Source organism: Arvicanthis niloticus, chromosome 5 (assembly GCF_011762505.2).
Source record: "Arvicanthis niloticus isolate mArvNil1 chromosome 5, mArvNil1.pat.X, whole genome shotgun sequence".
In the NCBI taxonomy this organism is placed as follows: domain Eukaryota; kingdom Metazoa; phylum Chordata; class Mammalia; order Rodentia; family Muridae; genus Arvicanthis; species Arvicanthis niloticus.
Genome location: NC_047662.1, coordinates 19,118,120 through 19,135,519, shown reverse-complemented (window position 1 = coordinate 19,135,519; position 17,400 = coordinate 19,118,120). Strand labels below are relative to the sequence as shown.

The 17,400-nt window shown below is 47.2% G+C and overlaps 1 protein-coding gene across 2 annotated transcripts in view; it reads left to right on the top strand.

Annotated features, from left to right (window-relative positions):
• Positions 1-13,247, top strand: part of Ifnlr1 (interferon lambda receptor 1) — a 23,221-nt gene extending 9,974 nt beyond the window's left edge. For both annotated transcript variants that reach the window (XM_034504156.2, XM_076933972.1), the window contains 5 exons: positions 3,837-4,033; positions 6,317-6,459; positions 8,743-8,902; positions 9,208-9,338; positions 10,116-13,247. In XM_034504156.2, the coding sequence (XP_034360047.1) occupies positions 3,837-4,033; positions 6,317-6,459; positions 8,743-8,902; positions 9,208-9,338; positions 10,116-10,901 (1,417 nt within the window). In that variant the 3' untranslated portion in view covers positions 10,902-13,247. The remainder of the gene's footprint in view (positions 1-3,836; positions 4,034-6,316; positions 6,460-8,742; positions 8,903-9,207; positions 9,339-10,115) is intronic.
• The last annotated feature ends 4,153 nt before the right edge of the window (positions 13,248-17,400 follow it).

Here is a 17,400-nt window from a genome sequence, read left to right as displayed (position 1 = left end):
TTACCAGGCATTTACTATGTGGCCCTTAACTGGCATTACTTAACCATCCTAAACAGTTTGTAATAGCAGCTATTAGAAGGACTGGGTCTAAGCCTTTTATCCTCAAATGATTTGCACAGACACAATGCCTATCTAAGAGCAGCAAAATTAATTTTAAATTTGTATCAGCACACAAAGATTTATACCAATGAAAACTTTAAACCTGTATCAACATATAAATTCTATACCAATGTAAGAAAATATAACTTCAGTTCTGCATCAAAATTTAGAGATTTCTACCAATGTAAGATTACAGCTATAAAATGTTTTATGTAAGAGTAAATTTAGTATTTCATCTCATATATCTAATGTCTTATAATATTACTCTATCCCCCTTTCCCTTTCAACCATCTTCCCTGTACCTAAGAAAGAAAGGGTAGAGAAGAGGGAAGGGAAAACAGAAATCCACAAGTCTAAGCTCTATTTAGTTTCCTCCCTGTCCAAAATTATAACCATTCCCAAATTATCCCTTAAAATGACAACCTATCTATAATTTATAAAATAACCATAGCAAGACACCCAAACCCAAGGAATAGGGATGATGACTCTCCATGGCTTCTTCCTCCTGAATAGTGGTGATGAAGATATATATATATATATTTTTAATTTATATATATATAAATATATATAATATATATTTATATTATATATTATATAATATATATTTATATTATAAATATATATAATATATATATATTATTTTTAGGGATAAGGAGGGGTAGGAAAATTGGGAAAATTGGTTAGACTTAAGAAAGCTAGCTTTGGCATTTGTTATCCAGTCTCTATATGCTTAGAAAGTTCAGGGTTTGACTGAAGTTCTGACTGGATCCATCTGAAAGGCTGGATGAACCGAGGTCATTGGGAATCAGTAGCTAGTCCTGAAGCTGTTCTGGGAGCAAGTCTCTGGAAACAGCTTCGGGAGGAAGGGAACTGGACTGGCAGGCCATGTCAGCGTCCTGGAGGGTGAGTCTTGTCAGAGCTGCATCTCGGTGTTTTGTTCTGCAATATATGAATCTTATGACCAAATTTTTAGTATTATAGAGATATTTGTATGAATTGTGTAAGGTGCACAGATCAGTTTAAAGATAAATTTTCACTCCTTGTTTGAGCAAGTGAAAGACAACTGTCTTTTTTATGAGTTAATTTGATCAATAACCAGTTGTAATAAATCTTCACTCATGCCATGCGAAGGATGACATGATGGATCTTAAGAATTCCGTAACCAACAAGAGTTATTGGCTAATTTTAGCTGAAGTTTTGGCTAGAGACATTTTTCTGTCTAAGCCAGTTTCAGGCTGTTCTCCTGCGGAGGGATCAGCATATCATGTTATTTGTCCTGTTCGGTCTTCTTGAATTTTTCTTTTCTGTCTGTAGTCAAGATGCTTAGTGGGTCTTCCCCTATTGTATCTGATCCATATCACTTTGGAAGTGGTCCAAAGCCTTTTCTTCTCTCCTGTTAACACAAATACAGAGTCTCTCTCCCAAAATAGCATGTCCTTGATCCAGCAATCCAAAATCATCAAAAATATAGATTGATTCAACTTAGAAGCCTCCGTTTTCTTTAGGCCTGGTTTATTTTGATCTCTCACAGCGGATTTATAATACCATAATCACCAAACTTACAACCACCTATATTTTGATAATTAACACAACTGAAATCAATTAAAGGAACCTTAAACAATTACTATTATCCGCTGAGACTGAGCTCTGAGCTTCTTCCCTGTCTCCTGCCTTTGTTCTTTTTTTTTTTTTTTTTTTTTTTTTTTGAGATCAAAGACCTACATTTATTTTATCTGTTGAAACAGGGCTCCTTCCCCGAGATTAAGGGAGTGCGCCACCACCTCCCAACTGCCTGTTTGGTTTGGTTTTTGTTTGGTTTTTGTTTTAGAGACAGGGTCTCACTATCCTTGGCCAACCCGAGACTCTCTATGCAGACCAGGTGGGCCTCAAACTCACGGACAGCATCAGCCTGTGTGTGTGCTGCCATCAAAGTCACGTACACCATACCTAGCCTCTATGTCCATCTTTACATGCGGCTTACACAGAGATTTACATAGGGATTGCACAGAGGTGGCCAGGGTTGTGTGGCACACACCTTTACCCGTGGAACCAACTGGCCAACTCCAAGGATAACTTCTTAAAATGATATGTTAAATCACATCAGTGGACCTCAGCCTGTTCCTGATGCTCTAACAGAGTACCTTAGTCTGGTGATTTAGAAGTGTAGCTATTTCTTATATTTCTTGGCTAGGGAGCCAAGGTTACGACACAAGCAGATCTGGTGCCTGGAGAAGGACACTCCTAAGATTATGCCTTTTCACTGTGCCCTCGCGAGACTGAGAGGCCAACCCTATGACCTCATATGAGAAAAAGACAGAGCATCCGAGCAGCTCTCTGAAGCCATATTTACAAAGCCATCCTCACGAACCATGTTATTCTCATGATTTAATAACCAGGAAGTTGGGTTTCAGTTCCAACATTTGTTTGGAGGAACATATGCTTTCAAACTGTAGTGGTCTCCACTAAGTGTCTGGTGGCTACCCATCACACTTGGGATAAAGTCACATCCTAACCAAGACCCAACATGACACCACCTCCGAGTCTCCCTCATCCCCTATTCACTGGCCTCACCGTCCCTTACCTCCTGGGCTTTGGCTCTCTGGCCTTCTTGCATTTTTCTGGATATGTCCAACTCCTTCCCATCTGTCCCAGTGTGCTTTCTTTCCATTTCTTCGATAAACACCATGGCCAAAAGCAACTTGAGAAGAAAACGGTATTTTTGGCTTACATGTCCAGATCACGGTTGATCATTGAGGGAAGTTGGGACAGGAACTCAAAGCAGGACAGAAACCTGGAGGCAGGAACTGAAGCAGAGACCATGGAGGAGTGCTGCTTACTGGCTCACACTTCATTGCTTGCTCAGTCTGCTTTCTTATACAACTCAGGCCACTTGCTGAGGAATGGCACCGCCCACAGTGGGCTTTTCTCTCCCATATCAATCACTGGTCAAGAAAATGCCCTGTCTACAGGCCAATCTGATGGAGGCATTTTCTCCATTAAAGTTCCCTCTTCCTGGATGATTCTGGCTTGTAGTAAGTAGATAAAAACTACCCAGCAGGCCATCCCAGGCCTTCATTCTTTTGCTCTCCCACTCCATCTCCACCACCCAGTTTCCTCTTCTTCCTCACTGGGGAGTTCCATCTCTCTGGCCTTTTTTGAGCCTCCCTTTGAAAGTGGTGACTTCGTTTTTTATTATTTTATCACTGCATCTACTAGCTGCTGGGTTTGTCTTGACCCTTATTCCCTCCCATCAGCTTTGAGTACCTTGGGGAGGCAGGACCTCATTTGTCATGCTTTGCTGATTCACTGGTACCTGAAATAATGCCTGGATATAGATAACTTCTTTGAGCTCCGTGCTGTGAGGATGTTGCAGTCCCATGCAGTCCTGCGTGTTCCCCTCTGACATCCGCTCAGCACCAAACATGGCCTCTGGCATATAACAGGCCTTCGGTCTACAGATACCTGAGGAAATAAATCAACAGAAAATATCCACTAAGATTGGTGACAGTGGTTCTATGAAAGCCTTGTGAGGAGAACTGCATATAGGAAACTGGGTTTGAAGGGAAGTGCCCCATGGAAGGACCCAGAGATATCAAGGAAAGAGGCGGAACTCCCCTCCACACTTGTCTGCCAATGGCTGCCTGGCTGAGCAGATGGACCAATGGCTTCTGGCTGAAGGGTGGAGTTTATATTTGGGAGGTCCTCTAACCATGGTCCACCCTCTTCTGGTCCCCCAGCCCCTACCCCAGGTCTACCAAGCCCTATTGGCGAAAAGTGAAGCACTGTGCAGGCATCAAGGCTCTGGTGTGTCCCCTGATGGTGTGCTTGAAGGAACTGGACCTGTACAACAAGTTCAAAGGACGAGTACAGGCAGCTTCTGCACATGGCGTGTCCCGATGGGTGGAGTCCGGGTACCTGGAATACCTTTTTGACGGTAAGTCCCGAGGCTGAAGAAGCACTTGTTACTCTTGCAGAGGACCAGCCTTTGGTTCTCAGTACCCATGTTAGGTGGTTCACGACAGACTGTAACTTCAGTACTAGGGGATTTGACACCTCTTCTGACGCGCGCGCGCGCGCACACACACACACACACACACACACACACACTGAAAGCAGGTCCTTTTAATGAAGAGGCTGACTGAGAACATTGGACAGCAAAACAATCGTGTGTGTTAATATGTGCATATGTGTTCATGTGTGAGCACATGTATGCATGTGTGCTTGCAGGGCTCATCAGGTGGCATTCCTCAGGCACATCCCACCATTTTTTCCACATAGGATCTCTTACTAATCTGGAACTTACCAGATAGGCCAGACTGGCTTTTCCAGGCAAGAGATCCAAGAACTCAACTGCCCTCTGCCCGGATCTCACCATAGCCGTCCAGGGCGGAAGGATTATGAACTCACTCAGATTGCCAGGCTGAGGTCTCTGAGCCCTCCTTTCCTATCAGCTAGGAGCCTCTCCGAGCTGCTGAGAATACCTGTGTTGCTCCTCATGCCCCTCCCCCCGCCACCTTTCCTCAAACTGGAAGTGACACAACTGGGTCCCTGTCACATCTGGCATCTCGTCACCCTGTCCTCTGCTCTTGAAGGCTCTGACCCATCGCATGGCCCGAGGGTCAACTCGTCATTTTCCGGCTCTAAATCTTAACTGAAATTCCTTTATCCACGCAACAACGGCACGGCAGGCTGGCCGAATCCAGGGATCCAGATGGAACATCCTTGGTGGGGGTTCTGCCTACCGTGGGATTTCTTCTCAGGCCCCAAAGTCACAACTTTTGCAAGTGCAGAATTCACTTACCCCCATGTCAAGGTCCCCCAAAGTTGCCTGTTATTACAACATCAACTCAGGTTCCAAGATTTCCCCTGCAGTGTCTGAAGCAGAGTGTCAGGTCGCAGAGGTATGGTCCACTCAGTATGGCTTCTGGGCACACAGTTCATCTCCACCTATGATCTGGTGAGCTGAAGGACACCATCTCTGTTCCCTGTATAAGATGTGGGAATGTGGGGGGAGAAGGTAATAAAAATAGAGAAGACCAGGGCTTTGGTCCAAACTAGCTGTAAAATCCAGCCGGGCAAACAAATGCCATTCTGGTTGACATTCTGGGACAATTCTCCTGGACTCCCAGAAAAGACCTTTGAGCTCCTGCTTCTAGGAGGTTCTTCTTCCAAGGCAGGCTTCCTCCACCACCATGGACCACAAGCACCTGCAGCCAAGGAGTTTTACCAGCCTCTACCGTGTCAGCAGAAGTGACCTCAGCAGCTTTCTTTGATTTTATACACAAAGATGTCAATGTTTCTGTAGATCGATGAGTTCTCAAGAATGATGGGGTCTCTTGCGATTGCTTGGAGAGCCACCCCTGGGGGACACCCGGTGTTATGTGTAGGTAAATCGTGCTAGGTTGCTTTTCTGGACATCGTTGACTAACCCACCTCCCTTACCCCATCTTTCATCTCTCTGAGACAGCAAAAGACAGAGCTTAAGCTTTGTGAGGTTGCTATTTGGTGCTCACAGTCCCCATGACCACCCTTCCTCACCCAGACTTGACAAAATCAGAAGGATCCAGACTCCCATTCATCATCCACCCACTGCGAACAGGATATCCTGACAAGGTATAGCTTCTAGGACTCTAGTGTTTCTCAACCGGTGGATTGAGACCCCTACAGGGTCGCATATCAGATATCCTGCATATCAGATATTTATATTACAATTCAAAATTACAGTTATGAAGTAGCAACAAAACTAATTTTATGTTGGTCACTACAGCATGAGGAACTGTATTAAAGTGTCACAGCATTAAGAAGGTTGAGAATCACTGGTCTAGGGTCTTACTTTATTTTTTAAAATGAAGTTGGTGAAGGCTTGGGAGAGAGCTCAGAAGTCAAATGCTTCAGTGAGCCCCAGGCTCAGTGAGAGACCCTGACTTAAAACATGCTGTGGAGTTCAGTGGAAGATGACAGCATACACTGACCTCTGACCTCTGACCTCTGCACTAGCACTCACAGGCATGCGCATCCAGACATACACATGCACACACGTAGCCAGACCGTGATGCTTCCCTCCCAGGGGTAGTGGGAGACAAAAGAGCAATAAGGAGCTTGCAGCACAGACGATATTTGAAAAACGCTAGTGGGATGTTCTCTGGACTGGACAGAGACGGAAGAATAGAGACTGGGCCCCGGGGTGGTTTGACTGGTCCGGTTCTGTTTCTTACAGTGGAGCTAGCCCCACCCACCCTGGTGCTCATCCAGATGGAGAAGATCCTAATGGTCAACGCTACCTACCAGCTGCCGCCTTGCATGCCGTCGCTGGAACTGAAGTACCAGGTGGAATTCTGGAAGGAGGGCCTGGGAAGCAAGGTAGGAAAGCCCGTGCGTCCCGAGCTGGGTCTACCCCCCATCCCCCGATTCAACAGCCTCCTGTGCATTCCTCCAAGAGGCCTTCCATGGTTTCCTGACTCCAGGCAGCCCTGGATGGTGTGCAACACCCACGGCCTGTGCAGCTTCCCATGCAGCTGGAGTGTTCTCCACAGCAGATGAAGCACGAGGCGCTCTGAAGCGTGTGTGTGTGTGTGTGTGTGTGTGTGTGTGTGTGTGTGTTCATATGGCAGCTGCAAGGTTACTTTATCAGATACTTCCACTTCTTCTTCTTCTTTTTTTTTTTTTTTTTTTTTTTTGACAGTATCTCGCCATGTAGTCCTGGCTGGCCCAGAACTCATTATGTAGACCAGGCTGGCCTAAAACTCAAAAAAAAAAAAAAAAAAAAAAAAAAAAAAAAAAAATCTGAATGCTCGGATTGATATTCCACCTTACTTTTTGAGGCAGGGTCTCTTAGTGAACCAGGCACTCTAGGTTAAGCTAGCCTAACTGGCCAGCAAGCCCAGAGATTATGACCCTGCCTCCTCAGCAATGGGATTACAGGCATGCCCAGCTTTTGTTATGTGGGTGCCGGGGATTGAACTCAGGACCTCACGCTTGCGCAGAAAGCACTTCACTGACTCTCTCCCCAGCTCTTCCTCCCCCCGACTTCCAGTAAAAGTTTGACTGACATAGTTTGGGCTGCAGGAAGTTGAGTCACCAGATTCATTACAGAAAGTCCTGAAAGTCCAAATGAGCTCCAAGCAAAGAAAAAGCCCAGAGATGTCCATGAATGGCTCTTTGCACGCCCAGCTTCAGACCTGTGTCTAGCATATAGGAGGAGCAGGCCTGAATACTCACTCATGTGTGGCAGGTCAGAACACCTGCAGTGTGTTTGCCACGGTGGCTCCAGGGTCTGAGCTCTGCGGCTGTAACTCTAAAGTAGCCACTTGTGGACATACAGACAGGAGCACATCTTTCCTGTTTATGAAATCAGGCTGTGGGGTCGAAGTGACATAGTAGGGTCTCTTATTCATTTACATTCACGCCTCTGAGCCTAGGGATGTGAGTGTAAGGTGCTTTCTGCCTTCCAGAATCTCATGACTATTAAAACATCACACTGTACCCCATCAACACATACAAGTTGTTCAAGTCTGGGTCTCATTATGTAGTCCAGGTCAATCCCCCTGCCTCAGCCTCCTGAATGAATGTTGGGATCACAGACATATGCTACCATGCTTGGAGTAAATCTCTGTAAGTCAGTCAGAAGTAAATATCCTAACCAGCACCGTCCAACAGAAACAAGAGTTATGCATGCTGTTTCAGTTTTCTAAATTACATATATTTATTTTGGTGTGTAACTGTGGGGGCGGGGCAGGCATGTGTGTCATAGCCTGCTTCTGGAGGTCAGAGGACAACTTTGTGACACTGGTTCTCTCCTCCACTTCCTGGTTTTTAGGGGCTGAACCCAAGTCACCAGGCTTAGCAGCAAGGGACTTCACTAAGTCATCTCCTGGGGACTAAGTGACCCCAAGTCATTTTAAATGTTCCCCATTAAGTTAAAGCTGGCTAGGTTTTCGGGGAGAAGAGGTAGTTGAGATAGAATTTCCTAAAGCCCAGGCTGGCCTTGAACTTGTTATGTAGCCAAGAATGACCTTGAACCCCTCATCCTCCTGCCTCCACTTCCTAAGTGTTGGTATTATAGACATGAACCACGTGGCTCGACTTTAGTATTTTGTCAGAAACTAGAGATCCTCCTCCTTTTATCCCATAGTATACTGTCGTGTCAACCCCGGAAATAATACAACCGCTGAGCTGTTTTGCCTTCTTCTCCTCCTCCATCTTTGGAAACTGATAAGCATTTTGTACTCGGGGCATATCTCCATTTGCACTAGTCACCCACCCCTGCCTTGTACGGCACTGGGCAGCTGGGGCAGCACTGAGCCTGAGGTGACTGACTGACCCTCGGCCCCAGTGGTCCGGGAGGCCTGAGGGCTGGAAACCTGTAGAAACTCCTCTTTACGTGGGGACCCTCCCAGGCCTTGGTGTGACCCAAAGTAGCAGGCTGCTTTTGAACCCCAACGATCTGCACAAGGAGATTCGGCTGAGAAGAAACCAGGTTGTAGAAAATACCCCCTAGTACTTGCTCTACAATATAAGAGAAATAAAAGCTCTGTGGTCTCTACCCTACTTCACCTGGCCACCTCACCACGGGGAGCCATCACCTCTGCGCATGCGCATCCAGTAGCTCTGCGCATGCTCATTGCCTCTTGCTTCTCCAAACAGACCCTGTTTCCTGACACTCCTTATGCCCAGCCTGTGCAGATTCCTCTCCAGCAAGGTGCTGATGGACGCTACTGCCTCAGCGCCAGAACCGTCTATACCTTCATTGACATTAAGTACAGCCTGTTCTCTGAGCCCAGCTGCATCGTCCTAGAAGCCCCAGGTGGGTGCAAAGCAGCACTGGAATGAGGACTTCCTCTCCCCGCCACCGCACCACCACCCCGGGACACCACAAGTTTCATGATCGAATGGTTGAAAGTATAAACTGAGAGACAGCTTCACAGATGGAAATCCCAACTCAGCCACAGGGACTGTGTGTCTTTGGGTAGTTTCATAACCAATTTGGGCCTTGGCTTTCCACTAGAATGGTCTTAGTCTCCTACGAGTGAGCAGGACCCTGTCACCGGAAGTACTTGCTACACTGAGGGACTGGGGCCATTGTTCTGTTCTGTGTTCTCTCCTCCCTAGGGGCCAACAGGGCTGTCTTGGCGATGCCCTTACTCTTGCTTCTACTGATAGCAGCGGCTGCAGCAGTTGTGGCGTGGAAGAAAATGGAAGGGAACCCCTGGTTTCAGCAGTTGAAGACACCCCGGTCACTGGTATGGCATATCTGGAGTGTCTAGAAGGCATGACTGGATATATAAAAGTGAGGTATTGAGTAGCAGGAAGTAAGGTTGACTTTCCAGTGCTTCAGACAGAATATTGAACTGGCCCAGACTGTAGTAGCATCACCCATCTTGTCTCAGTGTCTAGATCCCCACCTCTGGGGATGGATGCCTTTAGCCCTAAATCCAACAGCAAACCTTGCTCCCAGGGAGAACTACCGAAGTCCCTTTCTGTGGAGTCACTTCACCTTCTGCTAAGGGAAGTGTCAGGTGCAAAGAGGAGCATGAGGCCCTGAGACCCAGGAGAAAGGGCTGGGCGGTGGTCCAGGGGGGATGCAGATGCTTGGTTTACAACTTGACCAAGGCCAAGCATCTGCAGGCCAATCTCGGGTGCTAACTCCTCTGTCAGATCCAGGAACTAGCTGGGGGAAGGGAGAGGCCAAGAGAAGTCAGAGAGGAGCTGGACCACAGGTGCAGCTCTCTAAATACTTGGGGAGTGAGAAGCCTTGAGGACAGACTCCCTGTGTCCTTGTGCCCCAGAAGGGAGTAGTTTTAAAGGCCTGTAGAGGCTGCAACACTCCTATCTTCCCCCACCCCTCAGCCCCCAGCCCCCACCACCTGCGCTTGGCCCTGGTGTTTCCTGGAAACATCTCCCAAAGGAACAATTTCCACTTGAACCCATCTGGACTATTGCTGGCGGGGAGGGGGCAGATTCAACCGGTCATGCTTCAAGAAGCCAAACTCACCTCTCCCCTCTGTTTCTTACATCAGGACTTTTCTGAATACAGATACCGAGTGGCAACCTTTCAGCCCAGTGGACCTGAATTCTCAAATAACTTGATCCTCTGTCCCCAGAAGGAACTGACCATAAGGATCAGACCAGTCCCTCAGGTCAGAGACCCAGCCACGCTACAGGCAGGACCAGAAAAAGACAGTACTGAGGATGAAGATGAGGACACAGACGATGGCGACAGCATCCAGCCCTACCTGGAACGGCCCCTTTTCATCCGGGAGAAGCTCCAGTCTATGAAGCACTTGGAGGCAGAGGAATCTGGGGTGGATTCAGGGGGTCTTTGGACATCCCCACTTGGGAGTGAAGGCTCATCCTCATGGGACTCTTCAGACAGGAGCTGGTCCAGCACAGGGAACCCCTCGTACAAGGATGAAGCTGGATCTTTCAGCTGTTTGGACCAGAAGGAGCCGGACCAGGAGCCTTATGAGGAAGGGCACCAGGAGCCTCTCCCATGCCTGGAATTTTCTGAGGACTTGGACACTGTGGAAGAGTTTCTGAAAGATGACCTCTCCAGGTGGAGAATTTGGGGTTCTTTATCCCCAAAGAGAGATCTGGCTCCTGTGGAGCCCCCAGTTTCTCTAAAGACACTGACTTTCTGTTGGGACAGCAATCCTGAGGAACAGGAGGAGGAAGAGGAAGAAGAGGAAGAGGAGGAAGACTGGGAATCAGAACCTAAGGGCAGCAACTCTGGCTCTTGGGGCACTTCAAGCCTGCAGAGGACAGAGGTCAGGGCTGGGATGCTGGGAGGCTACATGGTCAGGTGAGCTGGCCCTGGTGGTTCATGCTATCTCTACTGCACTTACCTGGACCAGAGACACCTCCAAGAGTCATGTCCCTTTCAGTGGTAGCCAAGGTCCTGGCCATTCTTTATGGATCTTTATGGCATTTTGTCATTTGGATTGAGCCGTAAGATGTCACCATTTCCAGTGATCCACCTGCTGTAGGTGACCTGTGAGCCAGGTAGAGCTGTGGTCAGAGACTAGTTGAGTTCCCAGTCTGCCCACTGTCCCAGGGATGACAGGCCTAGTGGAAAACCATATTCGGACAAAATGAAACAGGTGAAGCCAGGTGGCTGTGGACACCAAGGATAGACACCAAGGATGGCCCTAGTTGGTAACTCACATTGCATTGTGCAAAACAAATCTCCGTCCAGATCACTGCTCTGCCGTTTCTGGTAGTCACTTAGCAAGTGGCTCTTAACCTCTATGCCTCAGTTTCCTCTTCTGCAGCTGTCATGGGGGGTATAGTGAGGATTTGGGGAGTTTTCAATTAACAGGTGACACGAGGCTACCAGTATCACATGTACTGACTAGGCACTAGAACCCTCCTCCACCAGTCCAGACTCCTGGGAGACCCCAGGCATCTCTCACCAGCAACCCCTAAGCCAAGAATGACAAAACGCCCACCTTCCACCCTGTCTACACTTTAGGTCACCCAATTTCTTCCTTGTCACCTTCTAGTCAGGGGCTCCCTGAAACCACAGCCCAACCAACTTCTTTCTCAAACATAGTTCACCTTCCAGGGGTGACATTGGTTGGGTCAGGGCAGAAATTCCATTCCTGGCCTGGTGTCCTTTTAGAATGGTATTGTATCAGGGTTTAAGTTTTTTTGGGGGGTGTTTGTTTGTTTGTTTGTTTTTATCTGTTTTGGTCATAATGAGGTCCTAATATCTGAGAAGCTAGTGTCTTTTGAAACAGGTGACTGTCCTTTTTGGAGTGCAATGTGTGTCTTTGGTCTGCAGGTGTCACCCATAGAACCAAAGTCTTTGTGGCTGAGGATCTGAACAGTCCATGTTGCAGAAAAGAGCTCACAGCCCCTTTACTTACAGAGCTGTGCGGCTCTGAGGCTGGCATAAAGCCAGGCCTTACAGAACTCATGTGAAGGCACCCCTTAAGGCAGCCGTCCTCAACCTTAAACACTACCAGCCTTAAACAGATCCTCATGGTGTGGTGACTCCCAGTCATAAAATCATTTCATGGCTACTTTATAACTGTAATTTTGCTACTGTTATGAACATAATGTGGTCTTAGGCGACCACTGTGAAAATGTCATTGGACCCCCCCACCCCAAAGGAGTCATGACCCACACAGAGGTTGAGAAACACCACCTTAAGGGCATCTGATTCAAGGGTTCTCTAGCTCATTCCCAAAGGCCTTTGGGGCTCCAGGATCCTCCCACTTCAGTGGGAGTGGCCTCACTGAGCTAATGTACATACAATGGCTTTGCATAGAAGGTGTCTTGAGAGGGGTTCACAGCTAACCAAACCTCAAAGCACTGTCCTCGATGTATCGTTTCAAACAAACTCTGAAGTCACCTGGCAAGGCTGTCCTAGTGACTCAATATGTGTGTCCTCAATAGTTCCCAGAGTCATCAGACTGACAGGAGGTCTTTGTGAGTACCTCTGGGACACACACACACACACACACACACAACTACCTCCCTGGGGTTCCCTGCAATGATTCTTAACCACATCGCTGAGTCCAGGAGAACAATTGTGCATGCGTGAGGAAGGACATAGCATTGGAGCAGCTCCTGGAAATGTCCCAGCAAGGCCACTGTCCTTGCTGAGACCCAGCTGAGCTGCACCGTGAGGAGGCTCTGTCAGAAATCCTTTGAAATGATGGTGTTGGCCTCGCCTTCCAAGCTTACTCTCCGACAGTCCACCTTACTGTTTACAGTGTGTCCCAATGTTTCCTTTCTGATCATTCTTAATCCCAGCTCCTTTCAGCCATCATTAGGTCATTGACAGAAGACCTGTGGGAAGCCCAGGAAAGGGCGGGAGGAGCGACCCAGAAGTTCATAATGTGTGTTCAGCACTTAACTTACATAATAGCCCTGTACAGGGACAGTCTCTGGGGACCTCAAGGATATCAAGGTCAAAGTGACTGTCTGGAGTCGCTGTGGTGTGAAGCTTCAGCACATGGAGTCTATACATATTTCTTACGTGTTTGTATTACCTTTCTTGCATGTTTGTATTTTTTGTCAAATTTTTGCACTGTATTTTATACCCTATTTAAGCAATACTTTAATATCTGTCAGTATCATACCGAAAACCTCCAATAAAGAGATCTATTTTTAGAGAAAACTAAAAATAGTTTAGTGCACTCTAAACTAAAGTGTTTGGAATACTGAGATCTTGGATTGCGTCCCCCAAAAGGAGATGCAGAGAAAGGGGTCTGGGGGCATATAGCTTCCAGAGGCCACCATAACGATGTAGGGGATCAAGGTGGGGAGAAGAAGACCAGCCAGTGAACGTATAAAATTAAACAGGTCCCTGATACTGGAGATGGGGCCTCCACATCCCTGTGGATCTTCTGATGTCTGTGCCTGCCTTGCTGTTGAATCTCCCAGATTACCCCAAAGCATTACTAAGGGGGTGTTCACTTGCAATCCATCTCAGCTCTTTTCTCTATGACTCTGGAAGGAGTCTTTATTATTTAAGATAACCCACGGGTCCGGGAGCAGCAGCCTAGCCTGTTGTAGCTCCTGGGTAAAGAGATAGCTACAGAAAGTCAGAAGACCAGACTCTGACAGGCCCCAGGGCTCAGACAGCAGGAGGGTGGGCTCAGGCTAGGAAACACAGGAGAGATAGCCTCACCCTGCAGCTGGGGACACATCAACTGAGAATCAACCTAGATCACTGGTTCTCACCCTTTCCAACACTGTGACCCTTTAATATACTTCCTCATGTTGTGGTGACCCCAACCATAAAATATTTCACTGCTACTTCATAGCTGTAATCTTGCTACTCTTATGAATCACAATGTAAATATCTGTGTTTTTCAATGGTCTTAGGTGATCCAGAGAGAGGCAGAGACACACAGGTTAAGAACCTGTGCCCTAGAGTTTGATAGCTCTGACCTTAAGACCAGTGATAAGACCAGTGATCTAAGACCATCAGATTCTGGGCCCTGGGCATGTTCATTTGTCTGTCCCTCCTTTAGGCCAAGAACTCTGAAATTCCAGCCCAGGGGTGTACACGATATCCAACGGCAGCATTCCTCGACTGGTGGTTTTAAAGGAAGCTTTGGAAATACAAAGACGGGTCCTTTGACCATGCCAACCTTAGCTTCTCACACTCCTAACACTCTCAGGACACACCCCAAGCTAGGACACACCCTGTGGATGCAAAGAAGGAACTACATTGGTGCAAGGACAGCTCCAAGGGACTTCAGACTCTTGTCCAGGTCACACTCAGTAACAGTATCAACCATAAGAAAACTAAGAGTCCACATAACTGGTCAAAGTGCTGAGAATTGGTATCTATTGAGCACTCGGCCCTAATGAGACACCATGTCCCACCCTGCACCCGAGGCTCAGGGAACACCTGCAGAGAGAGGTAGGAAAAGTCTGAGAGCTGGAGGGGTTGGAGGAAAAGTGCCACGTAATGGCCTCACTGGGACTTGAACTCACCGCAGCTTTGGTTACCTGTACAAGATGAATCCAGCAAGACCAGTCACCAAGCCAGTAGGCAGCACAAAGTGGGCAATTAGCAGGAAAAGGGGGTGACATGAAGAGGGTAGATGGACAGCTGGAAGTGCTCAGGGGGGAAGAAGGGGCTTGGGGATGCATGTGAGCAAGATACATTATGTACATGCATGAAGTTGTCAAAGAATAAATAAACAAACAACATAACATGACATAACGAGAAAGGGTTCCAAAGTTCGGCTAACCCTCTGGCGTCACACTGCCGAATCTTCCCCTAGAGCCTCTATCTCAGCCCGGAAGTTCTGCCTTCCCTCCTTGCTTCAGTCATTAGTCGTTGGCTCTTTATTAAGCCATCAAAAGTTGAGGGAGGAAGAGTGTTTACAAAACATGATCCGTAATGAGCTGTAAGAATACTCAGCTCTCTGCTGGCACAGAAATCAATATCTGAATATACAAAGTATATTACGCAGTACACAAAAAGATCGCCCCAACACCATCTTGCCACCCCTTCCTGCTCTTCTTAAAATCTTAGTTTTTATTTGATGTTCCCTTCTTGCATTTATCTGACTTTCCCAGCTCCCTGCCCCTTCGTGACTCTCTGTGCTAGTCCTCACTAACCTTTAACTCTGCAGAAGGTCGTGCCTTGTTCACAAGCCCCGAAAGACCACCGAGGAGCCAACTCGGATGCAAGCGCACCAGGGTCTCTTTTACTCAAGCTTGGGCTCACTCATGCTGACCCTATGCAGCAGGACGGGCAGGTGAAGCCCCAGGGCCTCAGCAGGACAAGGCTTTATAGGAAATGGCTAGCAAGCAAGGAGGTTTCCAGCCTGGCAAGCATCTAATTGAGTAACTATTGTAAGCCGACAAGGAGTTCTCCGAAGTGAAACCATGAATAATCACAAATGGTCTGAAAGAACATTTGAAACAAGCAGGCTAATCTTGATTGGCTCTTGCTAGGAAGTAGTTAGGGAGTAACTCTGGGGTATGGGCCAAGGACAGCCATGGGGTCCTTCCTGATACTTGGGTGCAGCTTGGGTTCAGCTGCAGGTCAAGTTCTTGGGCTCTTTTTCCTTTAAGATGGAAGCCCATCCCAAGATGGAGTAGGTCTGGCCTCTCAAGAGTACTCTACATTTTCCCATGGGCACCGGTGATGTATTGGTGGGCTGTCACCTACTTTAAGGGTATTTCCACAGCTTATTGTTGCTATTACAATGGTTTGTTTTCTTGCCATGTGGTGCTGGGGACTGAGCCTCCAAGAGAAGGCTTCTCAATGAGCCCCTCCCCAAAACCAAGTCAACCCAGAACATCCGATACAAAACTCGAAACACAGAAATGCAAGAATGCAGAAAAGCAAGAAGGCTCGGCTCACCCAGGAGCTCCGCAGCAGTCAAACTCAAACACCCTGAACTAGGTCAAATGTCAGGTGAGTGATTCACAAGTTTCCTGGTCAAAAACTGTGAATGACCTGAAAGAGTATAACACAAGCAGGCCCAGAGAAGAAAGTCAACAATACCTCCTCCATCCATGATAGGTTCCCTTCTGCTTCACCCAGTGTATTGGTGACACATCCCACTGGTTTATTATTGCTTGCTTCATGAAATTTTTCATTTCCAAATTTTCTATTTTTCCCCCAAAATCTCAGTTTTCTTGCTGTCTTTCTTCCATGTTGCTAACTTGTTCACTCATTTTTGTTGACAAGAAAGAAACACAATGGCAGACCAACTTCAAGACTAGTGAACATAAATTATTTTTGTCTTATGTATATGTGTGTATCTGAAAGTATATCTGTGTATCATGTGTGTGTGTGTAAGAGAGAGAGAGAGAGAGAGAGAGAGAGAGAGAGAGAGAGAGAGAGAGAGAGAGAAAGCCCAGGAAGGTCAGAAGAAGTATCCAATCCCCTCCACCCCTCGACCTGGAGTCATAAGAAGTTGTGAGTCACCCAAAATTCTTTTAGACTGAGGGGCTGAAGAGAGGGCTCAGTGGAGAATGCCACAAAATCACAGGGACCAGTGTAGTGACAATTTTGGAGCTTCAGTTTCTTTGAAAAACACAGAGATATTATGAGAATGTGTTTTTGTTTTAATCCCAGGTGTGGGATATGGGGGCTGCTTCAGACTGTCCACAGCAGCTGACTATGATTTGTCTCGTGCTCTAGCAGGGGAGTGACTTTGCCAGGTGCAGATAGTTTCTGTGACTGTGTGATGTTTGGAATTCTGGGGAGTTTTCAGAGGGTAGTTAATTGCTTGGGCCCCTGACGGGTGGGATGTTGGTTGGTGGTGGACTGTTTAGTAGTCATAAGCGAAGAAGAAACAAGAAATTAGATATCCTGACGGCAAAGATCAAGCCTGCCCCAAGTAACTCAACACCCCATATTACCAGGAAGTAGTCTAATGATGACATCGCTCTCTTTCTGACCCCTGACTTTATTCAGGGATCTCTCTCCTTTCCTTTTTTTTCCCTCTCATATCTAGTGTTATAGGGTTGAAAGGGTGGACAAAAAGGTGTGGAGAGGAGTGGAAGAAAGAACCCACAATACAGCAAAGACTGACTACACCAGAGTTTGGGTCCCAGCACATACATTAAAAGCCAGGCAGACATAGTGGCCCTTTGTGATCTCAGCACTCAGGAGTCAGAGACAGGGAATTTCCTGAGCAGCAAGCTGGCCAGCTACTCTAGCTCCAGGATGAACTACTTCAGGCCTCTACATGTAAACATATACAAGTGCACATACTCCCACACATGTGTAATAGCCAGACACACACGCCCTACATACACATGCCAAAGTAAGTGCATAGATGAACCGGTGGGGAGGGACAGTTATCTGGGGATGATTTA